The 23,747-nt window shown below is 31.6% G+C and overlaps 1 protein-coding gene and 1 long non-coding RNA gene across 2 annotated transcripts in view; one reads left to right on the top strand and one right to left on the bottom strand.

The window, feature by feature from the left end:
* The window catches only part of LOC118195923 (uncharacterized), a 115,858-nt gene that overhangs the window by 13,454 nt on the left and 78,657 nt on the right, over positions 1 to 23,747 (bottom strand). Inside the window, exon 15 of the mRNA XM_085817008.1 lies at positions 7,064 to 7,245. Within this exon, the coding sequence (XP_085673134.1) occupies positions 7,064 to 7,245 (182 nt within the window). The remainder of the gene's footprint in view (positions 1 to 7,063; positions 7,246 to 23,747) is intronic.
* LOC146999124 (uncharacterized) lies at positions 1,412 to 14,300 on the top strand. The gene is made up of 2 exons (XR_015041215.1): positions 1,412 to 1,521; positions 11,729 to 14,300. It is a non-coding gene; the product is annotated as an uncharacterized LOC146999124 (long non-coding RNA).

Consider the following 23,747-nt stretch of genomic DNA (forward strand, 5'->3'; position numbering starts at 1 on the left):
ACAAACAGGATTAGCACATACGACTCTGCTGCACATTCTGAAGGAACCCCTGTCCATGAGAAAAATTGCTTCACGATGGGTTCCACATCAATTGATGGAAATGCAGAAATGGCTACGATACGATGCTGCCCGAACCCACCTGGAGCGCTATGAGCGCAAAGGAGATGCTTTATTACGCCGTATCATTACGCTGGATGAGACTTGGGCCCGATCGTACCAGACAGAACTGAAACGCCAATCAAACGAATGGAGTCATCATGGGTCACCACGGCGTTCAAAATTTCGTCAGAACCCCAGCAATGTGAAAATTATGGTGATTCTCGTGTACGACTGTGATGGTGTCATTCTAATGCATACTGTTCCCCCACAGCAGACCGTCACTGCGCAGTATTACTGCTCATTTTTGGAGCACAATCTCTGACCAGCTTTGAGAAAAAAACGGCCACACTTTCTGCAGAACGCTCATTTTGCATGACAATGCTCAGCCGCATGCAGCGCAAGCTGTGACTGATTTGTTCAAGCGATGAGGCTGGGAAGTGCTTTACCATTCACCATACTCCCCAGATCTAAGCCCTTGTGACTATGACTTAATTCCTAAGATGAAGGAACCACTTCGTGTCACTCGCTTCCAAACTGTTCCTGAGATTCTTGCGGCAATAGACCAGTCCATTCAAACTATCAACAAAACAGGCGCTGCTACAGGTATTCTGCGACTTCCACATCGTTGGAAATGGGTTGTATACAATGCTGGCGACTATATTGAAGGACTGTAAGACATGGTGACATGAATCACTTTTGTATTCCTTGTAAATAAATAGTTGCCACTATTAAAGTTCCAACCCTTGTATTTGGCAGAATTTGTGTGAAGAAAAAAACAGAAAGTGAACAGAAAAGATTCATTCGACTCAATCATCAAAGTGGTTGTCTGTTTTAGTATTAAGCAATCTTTAAATAAGCATTTAAATTTGCTCAGAGTAAAAGTATACAGGAATTAGTATTAAAATAGTGATTATGTAGAAGATATTTTGGGACATAATTTTAATTATTTTTGTTTATAATATAATTGGTAACATAAAATACCGAAAAATATTTCTAAAATGAATAAAGGGTGGCACGTTTCATTTCAATATTTTATCTGACAGTGAGAAAGAAACTTTTTATTGTTAAGTAATTGTTTACATTGTTATGAGAGGGAAAATTTATACTAGAGTTATTATTAATAAGCACATGCAGCATAAATATTAAAAAAACAACTTCACTTGCTACTTAAGTATTACTGCTCTTATAAAACTCTATTATGCCAATTTTGTTTTCAGCATTTGAATTTAATCTTTAACACTTAATTTTGTACTAGTGAAATTTAAAAATGTTTATATCATTTTTCATATTAATAATATTTTGATAATGTTTATTTTACTAAATGTTTTAAATTTTTCAGATGTTAGATATGGAAAAATGAATAGAAAGAAGAATATCCAGTTTTCCATTATTTATGTAATTTGGGAAGACATCTAATGCTAGGTAATTAAAATAATGTATATTATTATCATGGTTTCATTTTGATATCTGTAGGAATTTTCTGTAGTTAAGAAAACTGAAATGTAAAAGGTTTTTTATTTTTTTTTATTTTTTAAAATTTTTATTTATATAAGGAAAGGGAAAAAGCTACTAACTCAGGAGAAACAATTAATCATTAATTATAACCAAATTTGCTGAAAGTCTCAAAAATAACACTGAAATCATCACACAGATCATTGTTACTAATTGGTTTTTTTATACCACTGAACTTAATTTTTAAGCAGTTGAAGATGTGCTTCATAAACAAAATGCTGACTAATAAAGGATAAAGAATATAAAATCACTGCTATTTAATATCTCTAAGTTTTCCCTTTTGTATTTATTTTTATTTAAGTTTTCCAGACCTAATCTATCCCTGTATTAGATATCAGAATGTCAATTTATAATTATGTTTTACATTCGGTTACCTAAAATAAACAAAACTGAATTGAATAGAAATGTAAATGCACAGTAAACTTATGGAATACATTAAAAAAAAATTTTTAGTCATCGATAATGAGCTGAAAAAAAAAAAGTACCATGTCGAAGATATATCTCAGTTTCTGTTGAATGACATTTAAATTGCATTAGTTATCTTCTGAATAATAAAATTAAGAGTTTTTTAAAGCACTCAACTAATTCTAATTTATGTATCCTTCATTATTATTGATTTAAATTTTCTGTTTAATTTACATCAGACACACTGAATAAAATATTAGAGCCTGCTAGATATGCTCATCAGTTAGAGCACATCATTTTTCCAATTGTTAAAATATTTATAGCATTCATACTTGCCAACCTATGACACTCAAAAATCAGGAGATTTTTTTAAGAAATCAGGAGATTTTTCACAATGTTAAAAAGACTCTTTAAATGATGAAAATATAGTTTTTAATAATGAATTAACTTTAAATACTAACTAATTCTTAAATGCAAGCAACACAAAAATACCTTACACATAAAAAACATTTTCATTACTTGCATCGTTTAAGAGAGTAAAAAAAAAAAAAAAAAAAAACTTTAATCAGTTTTCATACAAATATTATAAACAGTGGCAGATTTTGCTTTCTTTAAGAAAGAAACTTCACAATTTTGTTCATAGCAATTGCCACGTAGGCCTGCTTTCGCTAATAAAAGTTTTTCTAATGTGTCATCACTAATATTAGATCTAAATTTAGTCCTCGTTTTTGCAACAACACTGAAAATCCTCTCGTACTCTGTATTACTATGGGGAACTGTCAAGATGGCCAACATAATTCTAGACAGTTCACTATATTTTAAAATTCCAACAGCATCTTTCAGTTTTCCAATTAAACTCCACTGGGATTTATGTATGTTACATGTAAAAGCTACGAATAATGCGTGATCATTTGCATAAATATACCAAAATTTACATATATCTTTATATTGTATTATAAAAATATATGTAAATATCTGCTATTTTTTCGCAGACACATTTTATAATATTTTTGTGTTCAGGTTTTATATTTTTATACTAAGTGCCATAGGTAAATTGCTTGTATTTTTCATGTGTAATTTACAGATGCATGCTACATAGGGTGATGCCTATGTAGAGTATACTTTAGGGAAATTGGCTTGCATTCACATGGGCAAAGCCATTAAAAATCCGATTGCAGCCAGCCTATGCGCCTATATTTGAATATGGATTGAACTATCAGTGTTCATCGACTTTATCCATTCTGCTACTGGCAAGCAATATGAATTAAAAAAAAAAAAAAAAAAAAAATTTCTCGTGTTACTAGATTAAGCGATGACCAACAGAAATTTTTTTTTAAAGATCTTATTAATATAGTCTTATAAAATTAATGTTCCAGAAAACAGTGGCATGTTATAATATTGGTCTATAACTAATTTCTTGTATAACTTGCCTAAATTAATTTTTTTTTCTTGTAATGACTATTAGATTATGATTCTTAGGCAAGAGAGCTGCATGAGGATATAAATATGTTTATTTTTAGCATTTGAAAATATAAATTACTTGCATGAAAATTACATTTTAGCATACTATATATAACAAAACTAGGTATTAAAGAAGACTATGAACTGGTAAATCACAAAAGCATATCACTAAATAATATTAAAGGGAAAAAATCATCTTCAGATTACTATAATCTAGTTTTTAATCAAACCCCTTTCAAGGGTATCTGAAGAAGATGGCAGAATTCTTGAATTCTGAAATTAAGTACATCATGCAGTTTTTTGCGTTGAGTGAAAAGGTTTGTGCTTTATTTTTTAAAATGAGTATAAATTTTTACTTAATGCAACTATGAGGATTGGAAATGAGATGAAAGTTTGATGTTTATAATTTTTATTACTGATATCTTAAATTTAAAAATGTTAAAACATGAACATTTGCATCATTTACAACACTTATATAATTAAGACACACTTATATAGTAAAAGTATATATATATATATATATACGTAATAGTTGCAAAATAAAGACTGCATAAGGCATTTTCTGGACACACTGGTAATACGTAACACACAGCATCTTAGTTGAAATTAGTCATGAGATGATTGGCAGATATGAAAAGTGGAATTCTCTAACAAAAGATGTTTCCAACATTAAAAACAGTGAAGTCGCATATGAAAAATAACAGTAGCAAAATTAAGAATCCATGAAAAGAATGGGAATCATTAGCGAAAAATGGAAAACAAAGGATTTCCCCTTTGTTATGAAAATTATAACAAAGTATGTGTGTATTTAATTATGGCAAAGCACACTAGGGCTATCTGCCTAAGGGAAGGGATGCCTTCGTGGAGGATTTTCTAAGGGAAACTGGCTCGTATACACGTTACATATGGGGAAAACCATGAAAACACCCATGCAGCCAGCCCGTTCGCGGGATTCGAATCTCGGACCGAACTACCAGTGTTCAGCAACTTTACCGCTCGGCCGCTGGTGGGCCCAAAGTATTATGAAATATAGCATAGGTAGGAAACCTGCGGCCTCTGCGAGGTTCTTGTGCGGCCCTTTGCCACCTAGTACAAAATGGTAGAGTTTGTTTCAAACAACTATTGTACATCGACGCCACGATAGTTGCGTGAAAAATCCCGCTAAAGACAGTCATATTGTAACATGATGTCAGAATACTAGTCCGAAACGGACTCTAACACGCATGAGCGAGGCTCTGACCCACAGCTAGCAGCGCCAACTACCTTGTCTAAGAAGTAAACAAAACTCGGTTTCAGATCTCCCATTTGAGTGTCACACCTTGCTTTGGCTTCTCTGACTCGCATCTCTCAATGCTTCCCTGTTGCGATCTTCAGCTAACTGTAGTTAACAGTGCATGCTTATAACAGGTACACGGTTTTATTGTATTTCTAGAAAGTACACACTTTGTTAAAGATATTATTTGATATTCATTTTTTTATCCATCATGTCAAATAGTAAGAGAAGAAAATTAGGTGATGAAAACAGAACATTTAATGTAGAATGGGAGTTAGATTTTTTCTTTACTGCTGAGAAAGATAAAATGATGTGTTTGTTGTGCAATACAGTTTTAAATACTTTAAAAAAAGCGAATGCGAATAAACACTATTTGACTCATAAAGAACATAAATATTTCACTTTAGAACGTGAATCACGAAAAGCTGCATTTCAAAAGTTGAAAAATGAGAAGCATCATCAGCAGGCATCTTTTAGTGCCTTTGTAAATCAAAATTCCGCTGCAGTTGCTGTTACGTATAAAATAGCACATATACTTGGAAAAAGGGGCAAACCATTTAGTGACATTGAAATAATTAAAGAATGTATTGTTGAAGCAGTGAGTATGTTAGATCCAAGAAATGTCGACAAATACAAACAATTACCTCTTTCAAGAAGAACTGTAACAGATCGACAGCACGAATTAGCGCAAAATGTAACAGAGCAACTTCATGCAATTATACAAAATGAAGATGTTTATTTTTCAATTGCTTTAGATGAAAGCACTGATAAAACAGATTCGGCACAAGTTTTATATTTTATTCGTGCTATAACTAAAGATTTTCAATGTTACGAAGAACTACTTGCATTGGGTACACTAACTGGAAGAACTCGCGGAGCTGATATTTTTGAAAACTTCAAAGAAGTATGTAATAAATTACAATTGAATGTCAGTAATTTAGTCAGGCGCACCTTCCATGAGAGGCAAAAAAGAAGGATTTGTTGCTTTGTTAAAAAAGGAAAACTTAAACTGGAAAAAATTGATATCATTTCACTGCATTTTGCATCAGCAAAATCTTTGCGCAAAATCTACCATTTTGCAAGACACTCTGGATAGAACCATTGCCATTGTCAACTATATTCGCGTAAATAGAATGCGTCATCGTGAATTTCGGCAGATGCTCTCTTTAGATGAGGAAACATATAGTGTTGACCTGCAATACTACTGCAAGGTTCGCTGGCTATCAACAGGTCAGGTTTTGATAAAAGTTTTGTCTTTACGACGACAAATTTTAAACTTTTATAAAGAACAAGGAAAACAATGTGATCTATCAGATGAAGTATTTCTCAGAAACCTTGCATTTTTGTCTGATATGATGACAAAACAAAACAATTGAAATATTTGCCTGCAAGGTGAAACGAGGTATATTTGTGAAATGTGGCAAAAGATCCAAGCGTTTAGAAAAAAATTACCATTTTTCAAAACGTTACTTTGTCGATCGGAAATATCTGCACAACACTTCCCGGAGCTAGCTAAAATGTTAAATGAGCAGAACTGTGAAAATAAAATATTCGATGAATATGTAGGTGCCTTGGATTGTTTAATAGAAGAGTATACTAATAGATTTTCTGATTTTGACGAGCACACTCCTGCTATGAAACTGGCATTTGAACCACATTTAATAGATATATCCGAGGCTCCTGCAGAACTATAAATGGAGTTAATTGATTTAGGGGAAGATAGTATCATCAAATCCCTTTTTAACGCTAAAAAGGATCCCATAGAAATCTGGAAAAATGCTGTTGAATATCCATGCCTTCGAGAACAAGCTCGCCGTTTACTTCCTGCTTCGTAAGTACCTACTGTTGCGAGACAACATTTTCTCTCATGTCAAAAATAAAAACAAATTTAAGAACGCAAATTACAGATGCACATTTAGAGGATCAATTAAAGCTGTGTGTTACAAAGCTTGATCCAAACTGTCAAACAAAAACAAAACAATTACTGTCAAACAAAAAACAAAGCCAAATAAGTCACTAACTTAGTGAATAAAAAAATATTTTTTTATTGTATTTTTTTATAATATTTTTATATTATTTTATATGTATATTATATTTAAAATTTTGTAGTATTATATTTTATTTTTTTCTATGCAATAAATTGTTAAATCTATAGAAAAACTATAATAATTTCACAAAAGTCACTTTCTTAGGTCAATGAGCTTATGCGGCCTCTCTTATTGCTGCCTAATTTAAATGTGGCCTCTAATGGTAAAAAGGTTCCCCACTTCTGACATATAGCAAACATAAGTAAATTTTTATTAATAGACTTACCATTTCATCACCTTCAGTCAGTATGTGAGCAATAGGATCACACAGGTATCTACCACTTATAATCGGAAATGCTGCACTGGATAGAAAATAGCCACATTCTTTGTCAGCTAATTGATCCAATATTTTTTTTTGAGTCCAGATATGTTCAACATTAATTGAGGGTAAACGAAAAATAGGTGAAGCTAGGGAAAAAATTATATATTAAATATATTTTACACTAGTATAATTTAAAGGTACTAAATACCAAGTTTAACTATCACTTAAAATTTCATATACATCAAAGAAATGTAATTTTTATTCTTCATTTATTTATTTTGCATCAAAATTTAGGCATTTAATTTCTGAAAATTCCATAGCGTTCCCATTTTTACATATATCGAGAATTAAAATATAAATTTAACTTGGTTTATGTTTATGTGAATCATGTTGTAGAGTCATTCGAATTTTTGAAGCAAGAGAAGTGGAAAATGTGCAATACCCTCGCCAGGACTCAAACCTGCACTTCTCAAAATATGCATCGAGATTGCTTTCAGTTACATCATGAAGGCATATGGAATGGAGGGAGAAAGCATCTTATATACTCCCTGTTTTTAAATGGCAACTGGGGATGAGGGGACTCAATCACCAAATTATGGTGGTGACGAATTATCTTTCACCACCCTTTTAGTTTGGGAGCCAATTGTAGAGTCATTAGGTTATTTTGAAGCAGGAGACATGAAAAATGAATAATGCCTTCACTGGGACTCGAATCCTAGACCTCTTAAATATGCACTGAGTCTGGATGTCAGCATAATGGAAAGAGAAAGAAAATACTTTAATGTATTTTTACATTGGAAAGTAGGGAAAGTTTGACATTCTCGGTAAGCATTTTTCACCCCTTAATTTCTCGAAACAGTGTACTTTCAATAGACAACAAGTTGCTTATTTATATAACCGTATTGCATCCCATACTATGCCCGGTCTGGGCATATTCATGCAAATGTTATAGAAAAAAATTTCAACAGGCACAAAATTGTGTCCTAAGACAGATTACCAATTTGCCCTGGTATGTTCGAAATCAAAAGTTACAAGACGAATTGGGTATAGAACAACTTAAACGTTTTTACTGCCGGCTCGCTCGGAACTTTTATGCCAATCTTGTTAATATCAACAACCCAGTTATAAGGATTTATGATTACAACTTTAATGACCCAAATAATAGTAAACAACCTATGGCCATACTTAGTACCCATATTGTATAACTTATTTAATCTGTTATGTACCCCTTAATATTGTGTTGTAGCTTTAAGGTTTAATTATTACTAGTGGACCAAGAGACTCGCACTACTTTGCCTATTATTTATATGAATGTTATGAATATTTTTTCTGCATCAGGCTATAGCCAGCTTATTCCTCCTTTCTCAGCTTTCCCAGATAGTACTTCAGGTCTATTGAAACCTGACATACACTTTAGACTTTTTAGAAATTTATCTGTTATCTTGTATCTATTCTTATAACTTTAAAAAATGTTAAAAAACATTACGCGGCAATAGGAAATAGTAATATAACTGAATTTGTAAGTTTATATCTTAGGGCATGCCATTCACAGTTTGTGTATGAGTCCGTACAATCATTAGAGTTGTCATTCAGGCTCATCTTCAGTCTTTTACTGGTCTTTGGAGATCTCTGGATCATTTAATTAGCGCTAGAATCTATTCTTATAACTTTAAAAAATGTTAAAAAACATGATTTAATTATATATATGTAAAAAAAAAAAAAAAAATTCTAAATATATACTAGTTACATGTGACAATATTCGAAATAACATATCTGTTCTACAAGGGGTAGGGTCCTTGACTCAGGCACCCTGATGCTACACCGTTTCCCCAGTGCGTGAAAGTAAGCAATTTAATACAAGAAGTTAAAAAAATACCAAATATAAAAATATGAATATAGATATGAAAATGATTATGAATATCAGAAACAGTGTTTAGCTTCTTTTTAATCATATTTCAGCTATCTTCAAAGATTACATTATTTAAAACCAGAAAGAAGTATTACATCATTATGATATTAGTACAGATGATTAAATATTTTTTCTTATAGATAAATTGAAATCTCAAATCTCATTATCTTTCTAGTTTAATTTATCTATATGATGATTTAATCACAATTGCAAATCACACTATATTAATTTCTTTAAGTTTTAGTTTCAATTTAGTTTACTTTCATGAAGAGGATATCTTTTTCCCACAGCAGAAAAAAAGCGGATGGAAGAAATAGGTTTCTTTTACTGAGGTGGATATCAAAAAGTGATAATCTTTTTGAAAGCATTTCAAATCAAAAATAGATCTCATCACAGTTATAAATTTGATATCCAAGTACACCCTCTTTTCAATTAGTATGTGGAAATTATTCTGGAATGTTGCAGCATTTTTCAAGTTAGCAGATCGCTTTTTCCTCACATTTAACTGCCTGATGCCATATTGCTTTTTCCATTTGTCGAGGCAGCCAGCACTAGCAGTAAATCCAAGCTCTGCTTGAAATTCATCATAAAATTTTAGGGCTTTTCCTTGTAAAATTGGTCTTGAAATGGGTGTTCCGTGTGCTGCCTGAACAACAAATTGCCTGAAAAGCAGCTTGCACACTTTTTCTGATTCATACTAGATTTTCATACTTTTTCTTTCCTTAAACTATTTTCAAACACCAAGACTCAATTTCGGACCCCTTCTTTTTCCACACTATCAAAGCAGTCCATCCAACACCTAAATCTATGGTAATTTTGCTTACACTTTCCCCTTTGTCCAGTCTCTTTAAGAGTAAGTTTTGAGAAACATGAATGCAGCCTTTTGTCAATAGATGGCACCAATTGTTGCAATGGATGTCTGACGTTACAATGACAGGCAGCATTCTCACGAAGGTCAAAATGTAATTTTTTGCCAAAGAGAGTTGAAGCTAATGACCGGAGTAACCATAGCAGCACCACATTAGAATTTAAAAAACATGGTGCCTTAAGCTATGAACACCATCTGGAATACTGGAGAATGAAAAAAAAAAAAAAAAAAAAAAAAAAAAGAGAGAGAGAGACTTTGTAGGGTGTCTATAGGCTTTTTTCAAAGTAGAAAGGAAGTACATTCAGTGATCATCTTAGAAAATAGTACCATTCATTGTGCAATGTTAAGTGCGGTAATGAATTAATACTTTCTGTTTGTTCGTTGCCTTCCGTAGATTTAGTAAATTTAATTTGGAATATTTAAAAATGCTGGTTTGCTTTGATAGGATTATAAACTTTAGGATAACAATTATTAATAATAAAAGCTATCTTTTCTTGAGGGGGGGAATCCCTGAGTTGCATTGGATATATTTTTATTCTTGTCTTACTTAGGAATTTTCATTTGTCTGTTCAGCATCGAACATCATAAAATTTTTACCACGTTAAAAGTAGAAGGAGCAGTAAAATAAAAATATAGCTCAACTGTATTACAATCAGACTACTTTTGTGTGAAAACTTAAGACAACCACCTCTGAAAATGACCAGTCTTTCTGAAAATATACATAACATATTGCTCTGAATACCATTTCTTTTAAACAGTTGTCTTCATAGAAAACCAAATCTTTGGGACATATTGAAGATTGTCTTAGAAAGGGTATATTCTATTCTATAAATTTTTTCAATTTAAATCATAAATCAGAGATTGAAAGTGATATAATGTACATATATATATATATATATATATAATGTTGTATGATTTAACTCCAGTCCCCGTTAAAACATTATTAACATTTTGCTTTCAAATTACTTCAAAACATCTTTCATAATATAACTTACCAGTATGGATTCACACTTTTAAAATAATTCTACTTTAATTAAACTTAGGAGATAATATAATCAATTAATCAATACTGTTTAAGAAATAAATTATATATATATATATATTGTTACAGCTAAAACATATGCAGCCTGGGTAGTCTTTGAACTTGCCTCTCCTCTTGGTTGGTATAAACAAATGACTGAATGTAAAAATGACATAGAGGAAAATAAATTAAAAATCTACCTTTACTTCTAATGAAAGATTTTAATTCCATCAATTTAAAGTTATATTATTATTATATTTGTTTGCAAAACCATTTATTACAGAGTACTATGCTGATAGTACAGAACTATTTCTTAAATGCAAAATTAAACATTTATAGTTATAAAATGATTTTTATTTAAAGACAAAGGAGGAATAGCAATTACAAATGCTTGTCAGACACACTCTTTATACAAACGTTTACGATACGTAATATAAACATACTGTTAAAATCTACATTTTCACATTCCAATTAGACCAAATCTTTTCTAATAATTTAATAAACATGATTCTTTTCTGATGAAAGTAAATAATCTAGTTTATTATACAGGTTTTATTGAAAAATAAACAAGGAGGACTGTTTTTGGGGTTATAAAGTACATTTAAATTATACAAATTTCTATTACCCATTCATCAGTGAATATTTTTGTACGAAAATATTTAGTATTAAACTATGTAGTAAATAAAGACCAGTCAATATAAAATTTATTTTGGTCACAAGAAATATTATGGTGCAATATTTAAAATATTTGATTTCCTTTGACTGAAAGATAACTATTATGAAAACTCACATTTAAATATAATTCTCATTTTTACATATTTTAATACACAGGTTCTTGACAAAGAAATATATGAAAACAATTTAGGAATACTGCAAAGCACACGAGCATCAACTTCCTAGGAGAAGGGATGACTATGTGGAGTTCTTTATAGAAGAAACTGGCTCGTATTTACATTACACGTAGAAAAACTATGAAAACTTTACGACAGTGAAACTATTTACCAGAATTTGAAGCCAGGTCAAGTTACCAATTTTCAATGACTCAGCTGCTGGTGAGACACATAAAACAAGAATTTCAAATAAATAAAACAAGCTCAAAAATATTAATAACACCACGAAGAATATATAAGTGGCTTAATGCCCATTATACACTGGTATCGAATTTTATAATATTACATTCAACAGAAACAAAGAGTTTAAAAAGATGGATTTAAATATTGATGCTACATATGTGCTTCCAAAAGCAAAGTTTCTCCCAAAAAGATAAAAAATTTCACAAAATGTTTCAATTCAGCAAGTAAAAAGTTTTTCTACAAAATATAACTTTCTGCAGTGTTCCTCATGCATAAAAAATTCCGATCAATAAAATACACATATGCATTAATAAGAGAAGTATAAACAATTATACACTTTTATGTGAAAAGTTCAAACACGCTAAAGTAAAACATAAATTAGTCAAGTTAACATACAGCCTTGTATTTGGTGTAGATTTTAATTAAATTTCAACTAATTTTTTGAGAGCAGCAAAGCTACAAGTCCCTCTTTGCCAGGAGCGAAGAAGTATTTGTACCTGCCTTTAAGAAATTAATAAAGTTGTTTTTTAAAGTCTGCATCTGATATAAGGATACTGTTTCTGTCTAATCTATGAAATTAAATGATATATTTGCATATAAATTTATTAATTCAGATTACATTTCAAAGAATACCAATCAAGATTTTCCAAATTCAGGAAGCAACTGAAAAACAGAATTTAGTTGTTTTGACGTTCTAGTTTCAGCATCAACGTTTGAATTTGTGGCTGTCTCTCATTGAAATATTAAATACCTCTGCAAATTCTGCATACAAAAATATAGAAATTTTTGTATTTACTTTGAATACATAAAATTTTTCTTCCAATTAAGAATATTATTTAGTCAGAACCACATAAAAATATTATATTTTTTAATATTTCTATAAAATTGTGTATCTTATTTTCAGTAACGTTTAAAACTTTGAAAGCACAATTTATATGATGATAAGCATTAAAAATATTTTAGAAAACAGAACTTCCAGTAACTTCTCGAATATCCTTTGTTATCTAAGTTTCATAAGGATTGAAGCTGCTATACCCAAAACTATAATTTTGAGTTCAACCTCATAAGGATATGTTTATTTATAAATAAATCTTAAAGACTGTTGATATTCGCACATCGGTGGAATTTAATTCACTTAACTAACCAGATAAATGCATTATTTACTGATTTCTTTTTCAAAATTTCAAATAACAAAGTTTTTTTTTTTTTTTTTCCCACAAAAATGGAACTGCTATAAAGAGCTAATACTGAAAATTGTTTCAGTTTTGTCTCTGTTAATGTAAAAATCAATATATCACAGATATGCCAACAATCATCGATAATTAATAAATGTTACACGAGATAAAAAAAATCATTCTATTTAAAAAAGAGGAAAGAGAAAAAGGGTATATAAAACATACTGTTCTTTAAGATCTATGTTTATGGGTGACTGAGACATTGTTCTTTCAGGCGGTACAGTCATTGGGCTTTTGAAGCTAATGAATGTAATGGATGAACTCTCTGATGATTACTTTTAGATTCAACTTTATATCTACTCATTTTGGAATTAGAGATCAACACCGAAGTAATAATAACACAATATCCAAAATATAAAGGCTAAGAATAAAACAAAAACAAGAATTCAAAATCTGATGATAAAAATGTAAAAAAATGAGATCACATATATTCTATGGAGTATTTTCAGCTTATAAAGTAGCTTCGAATTGGTGCATTATAAATTGAAAACAGAATTAGACATTTCTTCATTTCTAGGCAAGTTCTATTTTTTCACCCCCTTAGAGTACCTACATGGCATTTAGAGATAAGCAGAAACGCTTTCGCTTACCAAAAGAGTTGCTTTGTTTACCCTTTCCTCCACTTCCAAAAAGAGTAATAGATTGACAACTGATACACTTTTTACAACAATGTGTAAAGTATCTAAATGGTAGACAGGAAAGTATTTTCTTGCATGAAATAAGAACTGATCTACAGTTAATATTATTATTAGAATTATAGGGAATGTTAAGATATCGGGAGTCGAGTTTGTAGGACTCTATATTTATACTGATCAATGTTAATTTTCATAAAAACTAAATTTCCCCTCTCAGAGGCAGCAAACCAACAAACTTTACAAGAAATAAAGAAAAGCAATATCATTAGAGCAAAAATATCGGGTTTTAACGAAGATTTCCCATTACCACAAGTATTGTCTGTGCAAACAGTTTTCGTTGGCTGTTTAATCATATTTTGTCAAGCAATTTTTGTTTTTTGAAAGTGCTTTATACAACTCTTTTCATTTTGCATGTATGCTAGAAGAAAAGCAAACAATAAAATTACATTTGATAAAAGTCTATTACAGTTTTGTGAAATTTTTTATACTTATCCCTCTTTTCTCTTTCCTTCTTTCCACTCTTATTTGTGTAACGTGGTTGTATGGTTAAATTAATTTTCAATTATTAAATTTAGAATACGCGGAGTATACAAGTGACAAGTAATGAAGGGTGAGCACACCTGAAGGCTAACATGCATAAGCAAGTATTCATCCCTTGGCATCCACTGCAGAGCATACAGAATGAAAATAACCTAGGATTTGAATTCTGAAATCCATTTTTTTCTTTTTTATACTTGCTTCAGTATTAGATCCCAACTGGCGATTGCTGCTGCTGGCCCTGAAGTGTGCTTTGTGGTACTTACAGTGTTCTGGATCTGCCACTGTGCTCCACTTTAGTCTTTAAATATGATTGTCTTAGTTCTTATTTTAAGCGAATAATTGACTTGAATTCATGATGTATGGACTTCCGACAAGGCATGATCGATGTTCACCTGGGCGAGTGTTTTACACTAAATAATTTTTATTCCACTGTTATAAAGTATTGGAGAGTTTCTGGCCTAATGATCTGATGTTCCATGGCCTGGCATTTGTTTAATAATTAAAACAATTCATAAGACCCATTAGTGGCCAAATGGTAAAATAGCTGAAAATTGCTAATTAACTATTGTTCAAATTCTCAATGGGAGTTTTCATGATTTTCCCATGCGCAATGTGAATACGAGCCAGTTCCATTTAGAAAGCCTCTCAGGAAGGCATTCCTTTCTTTAGGCAAAGAGCTTTTGTATGCTTTGCCGTAACCAAAATAATCCAGCCCAAAGCAATGTTTAAAAAATTGTTCTGAAACTATTACAAATTACTTTTGTTAGCTTTTTGTTATTATGCCGCCCCATATACTTTATATATGTTATGTTTTATACATATGTTTTTCATCTTCATCATGTTATCACCAATTACTCCAAATCCACGAAGCCATAAAACACAACATCTTAATAAAATTGGTGATAAATTGTAAATTGATGATATGAATTGGTCATAATGTAATGGCTCTTTGGTGTATCTTCAAATTTATTAGGCAGTTCTAATTAACAGCACAATGCGAAAATGGCAAAAATTATGAAAAAAGAACACTCAAATCTTTGAACAGAACAGGAAAGACATATACATAAATAATAATTATATGTACTGTATGTAATATTTGCTCCATTTGGCCTGGGGATATCTTAAAAAAAGTTGTCGAATTATAGGGAATGTTAAGATATCGGGAGTCGAGTTTGCAGGACTCTATATTTATACTGATCAATGTTAATTTTCATAAAAACTAAATTTCCCCTCTCAGAGGCAGCAAACCAACAAACTTTACAAGAAATAAAGAAAAGCAATATCATTAGAGCAAAAATATCGGGTTTTAACGAAGATTTCCCACCACCACAAGTATTGTCTGTGCAAACAGTTTTCGTTGGCTGTTTAATCATATTTTGTCAAGCAATTTTTGGCACTTGAAAGAAAGAGACTTGCTTTAGAACATTTTGTTGTGAAATTTGTAAAAAAATATTGTTAACATTAGGTACAAGGTGTTTGAAATAAAACTATCATGCTACCAGATTAGAACCATCATTTACTTCCAGTTCTATTGCAAATAGTCAGCTACAAAATGTTACAAAATCATATGTACAGCTTTAGGTATTAATGTTGTATCATACAACACTGAAGGTTTGGTACCGAAAGTTAAAAAACAAGGGACTACGACATACAAGAAGCAGAACGCTCTGGCCGATCTAGTGATGTTGACGAGGCCCATCTGCGAAAACTTGCGAAAGAAGATCAATATACAATCACTTGAGAGGTTGCTAATAAGCTACAAGTTAGTGCCATGTCCATTAGTCATGCTATGCATTGCATAAACTTGATGTATGAGTTCAATTGCTGGGTGCCACATGACTTGACTCAAACAGCGGACAGAGGTGTTTGGGCCTGCACTAATCTGCTCAAGGACAAAATTCTGGACAGGATCGTCACCTGTGATAAAAACTGGATTTACTTCAACAACACAGGCCGAAAAGGGGGTTGATCTGTGCACAGTGAGCTCATCGGCAGCATCACAAAGTGCAATTTAACTGACAAAAAAGATCAAGCTTTGCATCTGGTGGGATTGCTGTGGTATTACCCTTAAAGAGATAACCCTCTACAGTAACGTGTACGGTGAGATGCTAGTTCGTACTGATGCTGCTATCAAGGAAAGTATCGATCTGATTTACGGTGCAAAAAGGTTAATGTTATATCAAGATAATGCAAGACAATGTGTATCTGCATTCTGCAGCTGGACTCTGTACAGACTGGAATGCAATCTTTTGCCACATGGACCATATAGCCCCGTACTTCGAGCCTGCACTAATCTGCTCGAATATCAACACAAGAACAAAATTCTAAACCGGATCGTCACTTGTGATGAAAAATGGATTTACTTCAACAACACAGACTGAAAAGTGGGTTGGTCTGCGCCCTGTCCGCCCGTCGCAAAGTGCAATTTGATTACAGAAAAGATCATGCTTTGGATCTGTTGGGATTGCTGTAGTATTATTCACAAAGAGTACCTGGAAAAAGGTAAAACCCTCAACAATAATATGTACGACGAGATGCTAGTCCATGTTAATGCTGCTATCAAGGAAAAATGTTTAACTGAATGTTCATTCAAGATGATGCAAGGCCACATGTGTCTGCATTCACTGGTTGGACTTCATACAGACTTGAATGGGGTCTTTTGCCACACCCACCACATACAGCCCCAACATCACTCCTTTGGAGTTCTATCTTTTTTCACACCTGCAGCTACATCTTGCTGTTGCTATTTACCATTCCACACAGTAAGTCTGAAATGAGGTTGATCTGTTTTTGGACTCGCAGCCATTAAGTTTCTGGGCCAAAGGTTTTGAAAAATTACCAAAACACTGGCAGGAAATCATAGATTTGAGTGGTGATTACTACTAGCACTAAAGTTACTGCTTTCAAGTTTTTCTTCTAACTTAATTAAGAACGTTTTTTGGCAGAAAACTTTTGTTACAACCAGATATGAAATTATAAACAATACAAAACCAGAATCACTGTCAAAAGCACGTGTGAGGAATATTTATTGGACTCATCAACCATATGCTCAATTCCAAAGACTAAAGAGAAATTTTTCTCTCAAGTTAAGAATGTACACTATATGCAGTCTACATGGCTACAATAAAGGACAATTGCATAATTCTGAAATGCAGAAGATTTTAACTACCTGATCCCAGATATTATCAAAACCCAATTTCCAGTTTTAGCTTTCCAAAAGATAAAAATGAACGTAAATTTTCAGAGGTGCATTTTTGTTAAATCTTGCCAAACAACAAAAGAGTTAAAAGGGATTAGTTGCGGTATTTTGTTGAAAAAAATTTTGTTTATTGTTTTTGTTGCAAAATTTTTAACAATATTAGCAACAGAAAATTGAGTAGTTCTGAATTTAATGGCTGGGACCAATTCAGTGAGCACTTAAAACTTCATGAAAAAAATCACATCTTTTCTCAAATCACATCAATTTCTTAGACTGATTACGAAAGGATAAAACTGTTGATTCAGAATTTATTAAAAAAAGAAATTAAGCGTTGTTGTTATGTTTTTGAAAATATTATCTATGCCATTCAGTTTTTAGCTAAACGAAACTTAGCCTTTCCAGTAACAAATTATTCAAAAGAAATAATGGTAATTTTTTTATGTGTATAGAAATTATCGCAAGATTTGACCCTATCATGTCTTTACATATTAATAAAACTCAAAATATACTATGGCCAATTACCTCTGAGGTAAAATTCAAAATGAAACAATAGCTTATTAGAGGATAATATAAACAAATTATTATACAATTAAATATGATCAGACAGGGAAAGTATTTTTCTCTTTTACTTGATTATACCCCTGATGCCAGCCATCAAGAGCTGAAATCAGTTTGTATGAGGTATCTTATTTTAGAAAATACAGAAGTGTGTATTGAAGAAAGGTTTTTTAGTATTTTGTACTACAACAGATATGACTGCTGAAGGACTAACAACATCAAAGACTTCAGTGGAAAATGGTTTAGATATTAGTAACTTACATAGCCAAGGATACGACAATGGTTCAAACATGAAAGGTAAACATAGCAGGGTGCACAAAAGAATTTTGGATATCAATTAGAGCATTGTTGTGCCCTGTTGTAATCACAGTTTGAACCTGGTCGTAAACAACGCTGTGAACAATTTAATCGGTGCAAAATGTTTTCGATAGTTCAAGTGCTTTACAATTTTTTTCGGCTTCAATTAATCTTCTTGTCTTTTTTAAAAAGGCATGTTTAAAATTTAACACTGACCTTTAAGCTTTGTCAGATATGAGGTGGTTGATCCATACAGATGCAATAACCCCATTAAAATTTTGATTAGGAGAGGTTTTTGATACCATCTATGAAACAATTGAAAAAAAAATATATAACACTGCAAAAAATCAGGCCACATCTTTAGGGGGGAAAATTCAAAAGATTAACTTTATATGTATGGTAGTTTTATGTTATAAAACAGTGAACAAAGTTAATGTTGTTAGCAATATTCTATTCTACGAACTAAAAATTTTAATATTTCTCAGACTTCTGAAAGTCTAAATAAATTAAACTTGATTGTACCCCTGATGACATAAGGAGCAGATATCAGTTTATATGGGGTTTAAAATGACTCAGACTACAAGCAGATTTCATTAGATCTATAATCAAGTTTATAGATCTGTTAAAGGCTTCAATGATATGTTCACTGAAAGTATATAACTGGCATCTTATTTAGGATACAAATTAGAAGTCAAGAAACATTAAAAAAAAAAAAAAAAAAAAGAAAGCCAAGACCAGCCTATAAAGAACGAAGTAAACTTTAAAGTAAATTTTTTTGGGGGGAGAGAGAGATTTTAAATGTTGCGATATCATCTTTAAGTGTAAGGTTTGATCTCTTTTCTTCTCATTTTTGTAGAATATTTCAATCAGAAATATTCTACAATAAATACTCTGAACAAGATCAGTTCAATTTATATCAAAAACTGCAAAAAGGATCAATTGATAAAAGTCAAAGTGATATAAATTGTGTAGATCTTATGCATGAATCACAGTTTTTGCAAACTTTTGGAGAAAATGTAGCATCACCTGTTGAAACCATAAGCTATATAGTTATCAACAATTTAACTCACTCTTTTCCTAACATATATATTCCTTTACATATTTTATTAAAAATTCCAGTCTTAGTAACTACAGCAGAGATGTCATTTTCAGAATTGAACATGATTAAAAATTACCTGAGATCTATCATGGGTCAAGAAAGATTGGCAAATCTTGCAATTATTTACATTGAAAGTGATATTTTATAAACATTAGATATAGATTTACTTATAAATCAATTTGTGAAAAACAAAGCCTGAAAATTTCAATTTCTGTAATTTCATTCCTACCAAATATTAAAATTATTTTGTTTCAGTTCATTTGTTTATTATATGTGTGCTAGTGTTACATGCTTTCTTAACGTATGATTGAACACAATTTATGTGAAAATGAATTTAAGGATTTAGGCCGTGTGAGATGTTTGAAAGGTAGATTCAGCTTTTGCGCTTGCTTTATGAGTTGCTTTCAAAATAAGCGCAAATCGATTTTTATTGAACTTGTTAGAAACAATATTAAAAAAGTGGCATCCTTGAAGTGGAACCCTCATTTTCTGCAGAATCAATTGATGCACATCTTTATGGTTCTAACTTCTATCTTGTGACATAAAGAAAAAAAAAAAAAAAAAAAAAAAGAAAAAAAAAAATCTTAAGATACATTTTATAAACTTTGGGACTACTGAAGGATTTAAATATATCACTGTTGTTTTTAATCAAGTAGTCAATATTTAAAAAAACAAAGAATGTTTACTGTAAAAATTCAATTTTTTAAAAAGTGAACTGCTGAGAAAATAGGAGTTATTTAAAAAATCATGAGTACTTATTGCTTCCAGAGATAATGTGTCTGAGAATATGCATATGAAGTTTGAAGTGAAACAGATCAAAATTAAATTATATACATTGCATGTCAACACGAGAAACATTGTTTCGAGAAAAATACGTTTTAAGTTTTCAAGACTTTAAATCTGAAATGCATTACAAAAACTGTACTTTTTGCCATTTTGTAAGCTTGGCGCAGACCTGGGCACATTCTTTTAATATTGAGTTTACATGGTTAACATGTATAAGGAATTTATTTATCCAAAGCGACTGAGTTTCACATGAAATGCTCTTCATAGTTGATTTGTTTACATTCCATACAATTAATGCAAAATTCTTTGCATCCCTAATGTACAGGACATAAAAATAGTCATCACAGAGATTTATCAAGCATTAAAAATTGAAAAAAGATAAATTTTTTTTAATAAATATAAAATTTCAATTCTAGCATTTCTTGCTACTTGCCAGTGGTGTTATTAATCCAACAGCATATGCATGCAACATAATGGTGGAATTAATATAGGGGTTCAGGTTAGAGAAACTGCACTCTGAGACTTTTGCTAAATATTTAGAATTTGCATTCAGATTTGTATTGAGATTTTGTTTAAAAACATGAAGGTTATTTGAAACGCAGTTTTGCCTTATTGATATAAAATTTTTTTATGTAGTATATTTTGATGTGTATTTGCGAGAAAGTACACTTTTTTTTAAACTATCATTTTATCTCCTCCCTATAAATACTCCTCCCTAGAGCTGATATTTTTTCTTTTTTGCATATAAATATACTGCTCGTATGAAATAACCACATATCGACAGCTTTTTTAACAAAAATTAAATAGAAGAAGAAAGAAAAATTATAACGTTTACAGTCGGGAATATCCAAATTTTGTCTGTAACATCGAAAACTATGCATTTTGGATTAGGAGTGAAAAGTGACCTGCAGCATTCCTTGTATAAGAGAAGATTAAAAACAATTGATATGCACTAAATGGTTTGTAACAGTGAATATGATGTCTCAGCAAGATGACTTAAATGAATCAGTAGTCTGAAGGGTCATCGATCATTTAGAGGCGAGTCAAACGTAATCCGTTATAGTGGAAACATAAGGAGTTTCTCAAAGTGTCATTTCCAGACTATGGATCTGGTTTTGGAAACTTGAAATGTTCACCGAAGATCGAGACAAGGTAGTATGCCTGCAACAACATAAAATGAGGATCAGTATTTAACACTAGTGACCAAAAGAAGCTTTACTATGAATTGCATTTTCTTGCAACAACACCTTCAGAGTGCTACTGGTATTAGAGTTGTTCGAAACCAACTCCACCATGTGGGTTTATATGCTTGCAGACCTGTGGTTTGCGTTTTGTTGGCACAGAACCTCCATGTTACCTGCAGAAGGTGAACACACGAGCATCTCAGATGGGGATGAGATGAGTGGAACAACGCCCTCTTCATGGACAAGTACTACTTTAATGTACAACCTGGCAGATTCTCATTAGGAAAAAAACCTGGTATGTGGAACACACATGCTTTTGTTCATGAAAGTGTCCGATTTGGCTTAGGTGGAGTGATGGTATGGGCAGGTATTTTTATCAATGGCCACACCAACCTACACATTATTAGGAGTACAACACTACTGTCTCAGCAATATAGGGATGAGATCATCAGACCTATTGTAGTTCTTTATGTTGCAGCAATTTAGGATGAATTCATTTTCATGGCTGATAAAACCTGGCCACATTGCGCTCAGCTCATGAAGAATTTTCTTTTTGATGAAGGAATCCTTTGAATGGAATGGCTAGTTTCAACACCCTCTTAAACACAAGCCTCCCTACTGAAATCTCGTAGTTTACTGACGTCACAAACTGTTGGCTATCTCGATGGGCTCCGAAAGATAGCCTCTTCGTTCAAAACCAAGGCCATCCAGATGGCATGAGCAAGTTAGGGAAATTTCATCCTTGGTCGTGAAAGGATGCATTAATGAACCAAAGCGTTGTTTTAGTAGGTTGAATGTCTGCTTAATTTAATCTTGATATATATATATATATATATATATATTGGTTTTCATTATGTCTTTAAAGTGTTGTGCATCGTTATGCCAAGGATATTATAACGATGGCCCTAAAGTGTCAGTATATAGACTTCCTAAATAACAAGATGTATTAAATAGATGGCTAAAATTGATACCTTGAGAAAATTTTACCATTTCGAAGTACAATCAAAAGTCGTTAATCCGAACTCGTCGGGACTTCGGCGATTCCGGATTATCGATTTTTCCGGATTATAGATCATCAGTTTAAATCTCATAAGATGGCATGCAGAAATTTTAAAATTAAAAATATGAAAGCGTAATTTATGAAATAAAGAACAATTATGATCTAAAGGGTATCAAAATTTACAAAAAAAAAAAAAAAAAAAAAAAAAAAAAAAAAAAAAAAGGCTTAATATTTATTTGTTTACTTTATTAAACATTTCTTTCAATGTAAGTTAAGTTGCTTCGTTTTATGTGATAATACTTTCTCTTTAATTCTATAAACAGACATAATTTCTTGTTCAGTTACAAAGTTCCGCTGTTCAAGTCCCGTTAATTGCTGTGCCGAGAATACCGACTAACTTGTCAATCGAAATTTTTTCGTTTTCACTAACCTCTCTGTCACATTCTTCATGTCTTTATCCATTTTTTGCAGCAATTCCACTTTTTGTTTGTTGGACATCGAAACATACTTTCATTTTGTAGATCCTTTGGAAGTTCCACCATTGGAAATTCTATTTGACATAATCGAAAGTTCAAGTTTACTTTTATAAAATTGCTCTTACAGTCTGCAAAAAATAATAAGCAGGATCCAATTCGAAGATTAAAGAACAACGCAATCATTAACATTAACTGAAATAGATAATTAGATAATTTTAGCTTACACCGTCCGTTATACATTAAGCGCGCAGGCGAAAACGTATTTTGCACTTGAGCACACGCATATGCGCAGTAGTCAAGGTCTTATGCGCACGCGTAAAACGCCTGTGCAGAAAGTTTTTAGCTTTGAGGTCCTGATTATGGGTGTCCGAATTAACGACTTTTGACTGTATTCTAGGGTAAGTTAAGCCTAACTTGAAATTTAAATTTATTAAGGTATTTGCTTCTGTATTTCTTTAAAAGAATGGATATGTTAATATTAAGGAATTTCATTTCAGTATACCATTGTGTATAATATTGTGTAATCGCATATCATTTAGTATAATTATGTATCGAATTGTATGCTAAATATTCACTTAATGTTTAAAAATCTCAAATTTTTTACTTTTTGATTAATTTTATAACTTTAAACTTTTAACTTCATACGTATATATATAGCAGAAAATGAAAGTATTTAATTTAATATATTTTTGTGCTATAAGTTTTTGTAAAGAGACTGTGAAGGCAATAAATAATGCATGAAAATTTAAATATTATTAAACCTTATAT

This window comes from Stegodyphus dumicola, chromosome 1, assembly GCF_044657685.1.
Source record: "Stegodyphus dumicola isolate Sdum_Otavi_A_Nest chromosome 1, ASM4465768v1".
In the NCBI taxonomy this organism is placed as follows: Eukaryota; Metazoa; Arthropoda; class Arachnida; order Araneae; family Eresidae; genus Stegodyphus; species Stegodyphus dumicola.